Below are 12,416 nucleotides of genomic sequence, written 5' to 3' on the forward strand. Positions count from 1 at the left end.
GGACACTAATTTTACATGGGAGCTATAACAAGCCATCAGGATCACAATTGGTAGTGTCTTTTCGTTTCAACACTTCACTGTACAATTCAATTACAGTTTTCCCTTAATTTGTGTTCTTGTCCTGTAATTATTCTTGTGAGTTCGTTTGTATTGGAAAACGTGTTTGTTTAGGAGAGGTGCTAACTTCTACAAATCTGCACATACATTGGCATCACAGGATGACAAAACTAACTTTCAGGAGGATTTAATTTCATAACTACACCACCATCATCTGCATCTGCAACACTGGACTGTGTCATGAGCGTTTATCGTATTGTGCTTAGTGTTTTGTTGGATTTCTTTGATATTTGTAATATTAATCATTTTTATTGTTTACTACCATAAACATACACCCAATTATAATTAAAATTTTATAAAAAGTTACATATGCATCTTGATTAGTGCAGTAAGATTAGAATATACAGTAATCATGGGAACACAATGTATTTGCAGGCTTCGCATTTATGGGAGTTCCAGCACAACTCACCCCTCGTGAATTGCAAGAGATTAATGTATATTATTTATTTACACAACTAATTCAGAATACTGATGCAAAAACAGCATCATTAAGAATACCAAAATGATTTAAAAAAATTATCATTACTCATTCATTTTCAAGACTTGCCCATTCCACTACAATATCTGTCAAAAGGTGCGACGATTACATTTACCCACACCTCCCCCTTCCTTTGTTTTACTCAACGATCCTAATCAGGGCAGGTGTGAAGTTAAACTAACATTGAGGATAAAATTGTGGTCTCTTAACAACATTCCTCAGACTGATGAAGGTGCTTGGATGAGCAGTGAAACGTATCTACCTAACAAGAAAAGTCCAACTGCCATGACTCAACTACCAGATAATTTCATCTTGATGACTGAGAATCTTCACAGACATTCCACTACAATGTTTCATAAGCTTATCCTGGAAGTACTGGACACAGGACATAGTCATTGCCAATTTCGGATGAACAATTCAGACATTTTTTTTTTTTTTAACCACTAATGTTCTCACCTACTTATTTTAAAGCAGGGCCATGAGGATTTGATGCCTATCTTGGCAGCATTTGGCACAAGGTGGGAACCAACCTTGAGTGTTTACCATTTCAGTGCAGGTCAAAACCATGCATACACTTGCAAAGTTGTTTGAAATTAGGTCCAGATTAACTGAATTTACTTATGTTTAAAAATTATAAACATGCATTTTTCCATCCTTCCATTTTAAATTTCACTTTATGCAGTACAAGGTCAAGCAAATTAGGAAAACCAAAAAAAAAAAAAATCTGAATTATAGGAGTTTGAGAACCAATTAATCAAGTACAATGATGTTTGCACAAACCAAGTAGAATTTATCCAATAATAAATGAATCAAAAATAATTTAGATTGATAGTTTATAAGTTTATCTGACTCTAGGATGTGAAAAACAATTTACAATGAAAACAGGAAATTATCTTATGTGTTTAAACAGAATTAAATTTTAGGTTACTTTTACAGATTACAGTCTGGAGAATATTATGAAAGCCCCTAAAACTCAGAGATCAAAAGTAAACCAAACAAGAGCTTTATAAAACTACAACTACTAAACAGAATTTGAAAGAGTACTGGTTAGACTTTAACTTACATTTGTTCGATTTCCTCCAGCATTAATCATTGTGTAGATATTGTCACTGGAATTTGTGGAATCTGTATAATAAAATTTCAAAGATGGTTAATCGACTGATGTGAATTTAATGACTGAAAGAACATAATTTTCAAATGGCTTAATATTAATTTTTGGAAGACTTTTAGAAAAATATTTTAACATGATAATTACAGTGAAAATACATATAGATGCTAAATACTTCCACATGAATTTCATAAATCTGACTTTTTAAATAAATATTTTGATGTATATATTTATAGTAAATACTTAAACAATGTTGACTTTTTTAACGTGGAAACAAAGATTTTAATGTTTTTGCTCAGTTCTTACAAAGTAGCATCTTGACTTAAACTTTTAAACAAAGGCCATTAAAATACTAAAAATAGCATTAAGCAACACATCATATAAAGGAAAAAACTTATTTTACATAATGTATGGAACACTAGACAGTAGTGAATGGGTGATAACTAACTGTAGGACAATTATTTAATTATATTTTATATAGCACTGTTCTAAATTTAAAGATAATACAATTAAAACATAAAATCACTAAGCAGTATACAAATACATCGATATCTCTGCATATTGACATTTATCATATCCAGTTAAACACGTTAAACAGGTTTTTAAAACTTTGAACTGTGTTAGCATAATGTGTTGTAAAAGTACACTAAGCCCTTTTATTAACTAAGAAGAGGAAATTAAAGTATAATTTTATACTGCTCTTGGCATGGATAAACATCCTAATGTCTGTGGCCACTAAGAAGAGACAAAGTATGGTGGACTCACAAAAGCTCTTAAAGCATTTACTAGGTAAATAAATCAAATTGGAATTACTGAACAGCACCGTGAATCATCAAAAAGAGAAAAAAAAAAAAAAATAATAAAGAGAAAGGACATCCCCATGCTAGAAAGACAGAAAGAAAGACCATTTTTAGGTTGTATAGTTTTCATTGGGACACACTGTATGACAGCTACACATGTGAAACCTTGCGTCTCCACCCTTCTTTTTGAGGCCAAGTCAACACACCAAAAGCTTTGTCATGTTTCTCAAACCATTCCTGAACAATTCTTGCAGTGTGGTAGGGCACATTATCCTGATAAAAGAAGCCATTGAAATGGTGTATGTGGATCACAACAAACCTTAGGTAAGTGGTGAATGCCAACCCACGGCTTATCAGCAGAACATTGCTCAGTGCATCACATTACCTCCATCAGCTTGTCTTCTTCCCTTACTGCATCCGGCTACCTTCTTTTTCCCAGATAAATATTGCACACTCAATCAGCCGTCCACATGATTTAACAGAAAATGTGATTCATCAGACTAGGCCACCTTCTTTCATTGCTCCAAGGCCCAATTATGATGCTCACATGACCATTATAGGGACAATGGTGGAGGACAGGCATTGCCATGGGCACTCTGACCAATGTGCAGATACAACACTGTTTATGCAGCAAGCTATGATGCACAATGCATTTTGAAACATTCCTTACATAGGGAGCATGAAGTTTTCCAGTGGTTTCTGCTACAGTAGCTGTTCTGTGGGATCAGACCAGATTGGCTAGTCTTTGCTCCCATTCAAACATCAATGAGCATTGGGCACCCATAACCCTATCGCTGGTTCACCAGTTGTGTTTCCTGAAACCACTTTTGGCGCCAACTACTGCATACCAGGAACACCCCATAAGACCTGTTGTTTTGGAGACGCTCTGATCCAGTCATCACAATTTGGCCCTTGTCAGAGTTGCTCAGATCCTTACACTTGCCCATTTTTCCTGCTTTCAACACATCACCTTCAAGAACTAACTGTACACTTGGTGCCTAATATATCCCACCCATTGACAGATGCCACTGTAAAAGGATAATCAATATTATTCACTTCACCTGGTCATGTTTCAATAACCCATACATACAAACACATATACACATACTGTACATATATATATATAAACTGCTCAAAAAAATTAAAGGAACACTTTGAAAACACATCAGATCTCAATGGGAAAAAGAAATCCTCCTGGATATCTATACTGATATAGACTGGGTAATGTGTTAGGAACGAAAGGATGCCACATCGTTTGATGGAAATGAAAATGATCAACCTACAGAGCCCTGAATTCAAAGACGCCCCAAAAATCAGAGTGAAAAATGATGTGGCAGGCTAGTCCATTTTGCCAAAATTTAATTGCAGCAACTCAAAATTGTACACAGCACTTTGTATGGCCCCTGTGTTCTTGTATACATGCCTGACAACATCGGTGCATGCTTCTAATGAGATGACAGATGGTGTTGTGGGGGATCTCCTCCCAGATCTGGACCAGGGCATCACTGAGCTCCTGGACAGTCTGAGGTGCAACCTGGTGGCATTGGATGGACCAAAACATAATGTCCCAGAGGTGTTCTATTGGATTTAGGTCAGGAAAGTGTGGTGGCCAGTCAATGGTATCAATTCCTTCATCCTCCAGGAACTGCCTGCATACTCTCACCACATGAGGCCAGGAATTGTCGTGCACCAGGAGCCACTGTACCAGCATAGGGTCTGACAATGGGTCCAAGGATTTCATCCTGATACCTAATGGCAGCCAAGGTGCCTTTGTCAAGGCTGTAGCGGTCTGTGTGACCCTCCATGGATATGCCTCCCCAGACAATCATTAACCCACCACCAAACTGCTCATGCTGAATGATGTTACAGGCAGCATAATGTTCTCCATGGCTTCTCCAGACCCTTTCACTTCTGTCACGTGCTCAGGGTGAACCTGCTCTCATCTGTAAAAAGCACAGGGCACCAGTGGTGCATCTGCCCATTCTGGTATTCTATGGCGAATGCCAATCGATCTGCATGCTGCTGGGCAGTGAGCTCAGGGCCCATTAGAGGACATGGGGCCCTTGGGTCACCCTCATGAAGTCTTTCTGGTTGTTTGGTCAGAGACATTCACACCAGTGGCCTGCTGGAGGTCATTTTGTAGGGCTCTGGCAGTGCTCATCCTGTTCCTCCTTGCCCAAAGGAGCAGATACTGGTCCTGCTGATGGGTTATGGACCTTCTATGGCCCTCTCCAGCTCTCCTCGAGTAACTGCTTGTCTCCTAGAATCTCCTCCATGCCCTTGAGACTGTGCAGGGAGACACAGCAAACCTTCTGGCAATGACACGTATTGATGTGCCATCCTGGAGAAGTTGGACTACCTGTGCAACCTCTGTAGGGTCCAGGTATCGCCTCATGCTACCAGTAGTGACACTGACTGTAGCCAAATGCAAAACTAGTGAAGAAACAGTCAGAAAAGATGAGGAGGGAAAATGTCAGTGGCCTCCACCTGTTAAACCATTCCTGTTTTGGGGGTCATCTCATTGTTGCCCCTCTAGTGCATCTGTTGTTAATTTCATTAACACCACAGCAGCTGAAACTGATTAACAACCCCCTCTGATACTTAACTGACCAGATTAATATACCATAAGTTTCATTGACTTTATGCTATACTCTCATTAAAAGTGTTCCTTTAATTCTTTTGAGCAGTATATATATATATATATATATATATATATATATATATATATATATATATATATATACACACACAAATATATATTTATGTATATTTAAGAAGTAAATGCCAAATTAAAAATAAGTGCCATTTAGAATGACATTTTAAATTATGTGTAATTATTATCATGGCTTAGCAATTAAATATCTCTCATCAACAATACTATCCTTCCACACTTTTCCCTACCAGTGCTATAACATTGACAGACTTGGATAAAAAAGGAACAATAAATGATGATCACTCATAAAAATCAGTTTAAAAAGGCTAATATTTTGGATGATTATAAAACCAGGCAATAAAATTAGTGAGGATACGTGGATTTGACTATAAAGCAGCAAGAATACAAACCTCTAACCCAGAAAAAATTCCAGTATTTAACTTTTACTAATATCATAAAAATCAAGTTTACTGTGGGATGCTACAGTAATGGGAAACTGAAATTACACATATATTGACTGTGAAAGCCCTACAAACTGTGGATTGCATACAGATACATACAGATGTAATCAGTGACTGCTCATTAACTTAACAGTGTAAAATGCAAAATCTTTAAAGATGTGTAACTCAGGAGAAATCAGAACATAATTTTATGGAAAGGAGTTAACCAAACTAGTAGGATACCGTGACCATAGTAAATTAAGTTTCAATATTCTTTGACTACGCATATGCACAAAAAAGGAAACTACAGTAGAGTCTCATTTATCCGACAAACAGGCTGCTAGAACGTCGGATGGGCGAAAATGCTGGATGATGGCAGGTGTTAAGAAAAAGCCTATTAAACGTCAAACTGTGTTATAATTTTACACATTAAGAACCAAATAATCATGTTTTACAATAAAACAACAGAATCAATTAACTGAAAAAATAAACTTAGTTACAGAATTGTCTGTAGTTAAATACAGTATGTACTGTACTTGAAAAGTTCAGTCCTGTGATGATTTAAAGACATATTTGATCGTAGTCTGCTTTCCTGACGAGAGCTGTTTCTTCGCTGTCAAGTCTTGCCATCTTTGCAGCAACATCATGTTGATTCCTGTAGCTTCTTCTTGTTGCTCAATGTAATTAATTGCAGTTTCTAGAGCCTTAACTCCATCACTCATATAGTCAACATCCGTACGAGCGTATACGGTTTTCAACAGCATTGTGACTGTGTGTGTTTGTGCTGTGATGTGCGAGTCCCAGTCTTGCACTCAAAAACTCTAAGCTGAGTCTCAGTACTTTTAGCAACACCAGCTTTATTCAGCTTGAAACAGCAACAGCGCGGTTACTTATTTTAGCGGGATCTGCCATTCTCCTATACACAGACACAGCAGTCAGGCAGGGTCGGGGGGGGGGAAGCAACACTGTGCCCTGCGCATTTATAATGTTCCTTGTATTACCCATCGATGGCAGGCGCTTATAGCATGTCCGCGATCTTTTCGGATTGGCCTGTATGGCGAACTGCTACAGCGCTGGGAGACTGTGATTGCTTTGGGACGCTCTTCCGCGTGTCGTCCAGTTGGATGGAACACATTTAATACAATGCAGAATATGCTAGGCTAACCATTGGATAATGTAAAGCCCGTAGAATCAGATAGACCTTTATAGAATTCAGACTTGGGCGATTTCTACCCAATTAAATTTATTTAAATTAAAGTATGCTGAATACATAGAAAGGGAAGGTATTCTTATCCTCTATAGTGAGCCCTCAACAAAGTATTTTGTGTATGTTTTAGGTGTCCCTATTACAAAATATGACATGACAGAAGTAAAGAAAGTATAGATAAGATCAAATACAGTAATCCCTCACTATATCGCACTTCAACTTTCGCGGCTTCACTCTATCGCGGATTTTATATGAAAGCATAACTAAATATATAACGCGGATTTTTCGCTGCTTCGCGGGTTCTGCGGACAATGTGTCTTTTTACTTCCTGTACATGCTTCCTCAGTTGGTTTGCCCAGCTGATTTCATACAAGGGACGCTATTGGCGGATGACTGAGAAGCTAACCAATCAGAGCACGCAGTTAAGTTCCTGCGTGCTGAATGCAGTGTTAACCAGGAAGTCTCGTCTCGCTGATTCAGCATCAACGTGTTTCGCTGTGTAAAGAGTTGTGCTCTTTTGTGTTTATCTTTGTACATAGTCAAGCCCTTCATTATGGCTCCAAAACGATCTGCTACTGCTTCAGGGGCCATGCTCAAGCGCAAACGGAAGATGTTAACGATTGCCGAAAAGGTAAACGTTTTGGATTTGTTGAAGGCTACGATTCTTTTTATTTAAAAAGTAGGAAAGGAATACAAGATCTACGGCCGCAGTGTCCTTTTAACCAGGGTGCAAAATGAGTTGTAAGTGGATGTAATAAGGCAGTAGTCTGGATGGAATCTGCTTTAGGGATTTGGATTGAAGACTGCCAGAAGAAGAACAACCGCAGTGCTACACAATCGCCTGAAGTGGCTCCTTTGGAAGAGGTGTAACGCTCTCCTTTGTTGTGCAGTAAAATTAAACTCATTGTTATTGGACAAGTCATCGTGTCATTGTTGGTGAGTAACCATAATTAATTTTGTACTTACAGTACTTAGTACATGTACGTACGTTTAGTGTCACTGTACACACATTTACTGTATACTATTTTTCTTGCACTGTACGTATTTATTGCTGGTGGCCTGTCTATCGTAATGGCTGTAAACATATGTGATATCGGAGACACTCAATATCTTTAAAATAATATTTAGGTTTTACTGTATATAAACAGTGTGTTTATGTACATAATTTCAATGAATCTTACCTAATATCCAAGAGAATACAAAGGGATTATGCTGTATAATTCTGCGGGCAATATTTATAAACAGTGTGGGAGAGTTTATAAGGGCTTAAAATATATAAAAATAACCATACAAACATATGGTTTCTACTTCGTGGATTTTCACCCCTGCGATCGAGGAGGGATTACTGTAATCCCATTCCAGGACCACAATGTATGAGCTTCAGGGAAAAATTAAAAGAGACCACTATGCTTTCCAGTGTAAGCAAACGTAGGTTAAGAGTTGATGTGATAGAAATGTCCAAAAGTATGAAAGAAATTAGTACAGTGATTTCCAGATGCTACTTGAAAATAAGTTCATCAGTAAGAATATGGAGGCAAAGTGGAATCTGGAGTACATTTTGCACAGGTTTTTCTTCATAAAGTGAACCACAGATATTTGGTTGTTTGGGGAACTTTAGAACTTGCGTGTTGAATACAAACTGATGGGATATGTTGGGCTGAATGGCCAGTTATAATTAAAAGTACATTTATATTTTTTTTCGTTTTTTACATAGTTTTAATGGAAAAAAAGGTACTTGCAGTAAATCCTTGATCTTTCTATTTTAGAAAATAATCATTAAAAAAAGTTCACTTTTCATTTTCAGATGTTCAACATTACAGCTTTTGGAATCTACACTACGGACAATAAATAGCTCTTTGTCAAGCCCAATTGTAATGCTTTCTTTTAATAGGTAACAAGAACTTCAAAAATCCTTGTTAGCAAGGCTCTCATGGTAGCCAAGTCAAAAACCAGTAACAGCATACATCGGTTTATAGTAATAATCTCCAATTACAATTACTTAAAAAGCAATAGGCTCCATGGGCATATTATTGCATAGATTTTTTTAATGATTCTAAACAGTTATTTTATCTATAATGAGCAAAACATACATAACTGCTTAAAAATAAAATGGCAGTAAACAGAATAACCATGAAACAGATTTTTGTCTCTGACTGTTAGAAAATGCACAAACACTCATTCATTTTTCCAAATGATAATAAATGGTTATAAACAAACATTATGGACCATAAATATACTATACCTGCTGGGCTTGGCATAATCGGTGTTCCAGGAGGACCACCACCGCCAGGAGGACCCTGCCAACAAAAAACAGAAAAAATCCCATAATACATACATAGAAATGTTGCAAAAGGTCTCTTCACTGAACATGGGTCATCTTTATCTCAATGTTATGATCGCTTAATCGTGTTAAGGATATTTACTCCACAGAAATCTTTTTTTTTTTTTTTTTTTTTTTTTATGTTTCATTTTTATTCACTTACTAGCCGATTACCCAGTGGCTTGTAGTAAGTAGCAAATGTAGTATATAAATTATTTAACAGTAAAACATTAACATGTAAGAAGTAAAGATTCATTGAGCAGTCCTGGAGTGCTTTCGGGGAAAGTACATTTTAAAGGCGCTATAACACAACAGGTAAGTAGCACTAACAGCAGCTAAAATGTATTTGGATCATGTATCAGTAGCAGATCCCTTGTGAATGGCGCTACACGACCACTGTGGTATAGAAATTACATTTTCTATGTGATCCTGTAAATTTCTGCCTGACAACCTTGCACTATGTGCCTGTGATTTAAGAAAAAAATTATTCTGAGAAATGTGAACGCTGCCCTTCCGTGCTTAACGGGCAGAACGTCCAAACAATTCCCAAGTCCAAGACTTTACAGGAAGAGGTCGGTACATCTTCTTGGATATAAACCCAACATCTTCTTAAAAGAATTCATCACAAAAGCAACCTTGAATGTTGCGGGGTTTTAGTGACCTGAACTCACCTTAAGGGACAGTAAGTAGTCGTGCAGCACAATTTACAAAGAGAGTTTTGCTTCGATGGCGCCGATCACACTCATTTGCAAAGATTTCCACTCTCCCATGAGCCAACGGGGCACTCAAAGTGTCACAAACAGTGAGAGAAGAGAGGATGTCGCCCGAAACTGCAAAGCTCTCGACCCAGCGGAGCAGCCCGACATTCCGCGCCTCTGAGCGTCCACTTTGTTCTCATGACCCCTCACCGCTGAAGGCAGTGTCACCTTCACATTGTTTACAGCTCGGTGCAGTTAAAAAGTAGAAAGACGCAAAGCTGTTTTCCTCATCTCTTCTACTATCAAGTACTGCCAAGTAAAAAAAAAGCTATAATGTGGCAGTTTCCGTGACAGTCACATGGACGAATAAATAAAACTTCTCTGTCAGAACGTGCCTGGCGGCGGACGGCTCAGCGCTGGAGTCCAGAGAGGAGGGCTGGGAGAGGGTGACGCAGGGCGCACTTCTATGGGATAGATCGGCGTGTTTGTGTTAACTTCTTTTCAATATCAGTAAAATAACTCCACACAAATGATTAGTTCCTGTATTATAAGTCAACGTAATTTCCGCTTTATGTGGCTATACGTAATTTCTGTTTTAAACACGAAAAGAATTTTATATATCTATACTAATAAAAGGCAAAGCCCTCACTCACTGACTCACTGACTCACTCACTCACTGACTCATCACTAATTCTCCAACTTCCCGTGTGGGTGGAAGGCTGAAATTTGGCAGGTTCATTCCTTACAGCTTCCTTACAAAAGTTGGGCAGGTTTTATATCGAAATTCTACGCGAATGGTCATAACTGGAAGCAGTTTTCTCCATTTACTGTAATGGAGATGAGCTTCAACGCCGGGCGGAGTTTCGTGTGACATCATCACGCCTCCCACGTAATCACGCAGTACATAGAAAAACAGGAAGACCTCAAAAAAACGCTGAAGAAAACATGCATTATATAATTGAGAAGGCAGCGAAACAATAAGAAGTGATTAGCATATACTACCATATTCATGAGTTCTGCTACTTGAAACAAAGCACGCATGTAAACCTACACTTTAAATTAAGTTCATAGACAGGCTACGCTGGCGCTTGTAATTTAGTGCCTGCCCATATAAGGCCGTCCGTCATACTGCAATCCAATAGCAAACTGCCACGGGTAAATATTCACGGGTGAAGGACTGTGCTTATGGAGAGGAAGATGAGATGGTCAGGGTAGTGTTTGACACAAACTCAGCGAAACTGCGAGAGAAAGTTTTAAGTGCCAGGACTAAGGTAACATTAAATACAGCCATGGACATAGCAGGAGATGGCACCAGCACAGCTGGGAACCTTGATGCATGTACACCGAGTGGCTCACGTGAACTGACGCAGTGCACAGATAAAAGGCAACAGTTCCAAAGAGCTGAACAAAACCCCATTACACAATTGAAAAGGCAGCAAAAATATGAAGCGCCTCATACATACAAGCATATTCATAAATCCAACTACTGCGGAAACAAAGCACACGTTGGAAAAAGTCAATGTCCCGCTAAAGGAAGACAGTGTTAAAAAACCCGTGCATGCAGTGTGTCAGGTCTCAGATAAAGAAGAAGACGAGCTGTTTATTGATGCAGTAAGAAACGAATCAATGAATGAAACCTGTCATCTTTACAACGATTGACAAACACGGAATGTAACTTGAACACAACACATCCTACAAATACTGAACCTGATTGAAAGAAATAATGATAATCAAATCCTTGATGACCGCAACACTCAGTAACACTCACAAAACAAATACTGTATATTGACAGTCATGTTCGTTATTTTTAAAATGTTCCTTTTCTTTTCTACCTTTTTAACTACACGTAATTTCTGTTTCAAATCGGGAATATATATATATATATATATATATATATATATATATATATATATATATATATATATATATATATATATATATATATATATATATATATATATAACCCGATCTACATACTCGAATAATGGATACTTTATTCGCCATCAATGATTGTTTTGGTAAAGCCATACTCAGTGTATTCATTAGATGAACGGTAAAAAAGTAAGAGCGAGGGGAGGATGACTAATTGAGACATGCAGGCTGTAGTGCGCGTCAACTCTATCTGAATTGCGCGATCACATTTGAAAAAATATATCTTTTCAAGTTCTATTTAGTCCATATGTGTCAAACTCAAGGGTCATGGGCCACATCCGCCCGGCGTAATTATATCAGGCCCCGAGATCATTTTATATACTGTATTATTGTTATTAAAGCCCGGTATATGAAGCGCTGGTAACACAATAAACTACAGATCCCATAATGCAGCGCTTCAGCTGCCTTGCCAACACTAACCGCATTAATCAAGTCTACCTCATGATGCTGCAAGTTATTGCGGCTAGAGTTATTGCGCACTGAGTTTGCACGGCGCTTTGGTGACTTTGAAGAACAAAAAAAGTCCGTCTACATGCGGCTCGAACCTTGTGCATGTTTGGTAGCACATATCTGTGTGAGAAGCTCTTCTCAGTGATAAAGACTAACAAAACAGCACACAGGAGTCGCCTCACTGATGAGCACCTGCAATCCATCCTGAGAATC

The 12,416-nt window shown here is 38.1% G+C and overlaps 1 protein-coding gene across 11 annotated transcripts in view; it reads right to left on the minus strand.

The window, feature by feature from the left end:
* ssbp3a (single stranded DNA binding protein 3a) overlaps positions 1 to 12,416 on the minus strand; it is a 206,700-nt gene that overhangs the window by 16,959 nt on the left and 177,325 nt on the right. For all 11 annotated transcript variants that reach the window (XM_039736135.1, XM_039736133.1, XM_039736131.1 and 8 more), the window contains 2 exons: positions 9,046 to 9,100; positions 1,659 to 1,720 (listed from right to left, as the gene is read on the minus strand). In XM_039736135.1, coding sequence (XP_039592069.1) covers positions 1,659 to 1,720; positions 9,046 to 9,100 — 117 coding nt within the window. The remainder of the gene's footprint in view (positions 1 to 1,658; positions 1,721 to 9,045; positions 9,101 to 12,416) is intronic.

This window comes from Polypterus senegalus, chromosome 14, assembly GCF_016835505.1.
Source record: "Polypterus senegalus isolate Bchr_013 chromosome 14, ASM1683550v1, whole genome shotgun sequence".
NCBI classification, from domain to species: Eukaryota; Metazoa; Chordata; class Cladistia; order Polypteriformes; family Polypteridae; genus Polypterus; species Polypterus senegalus.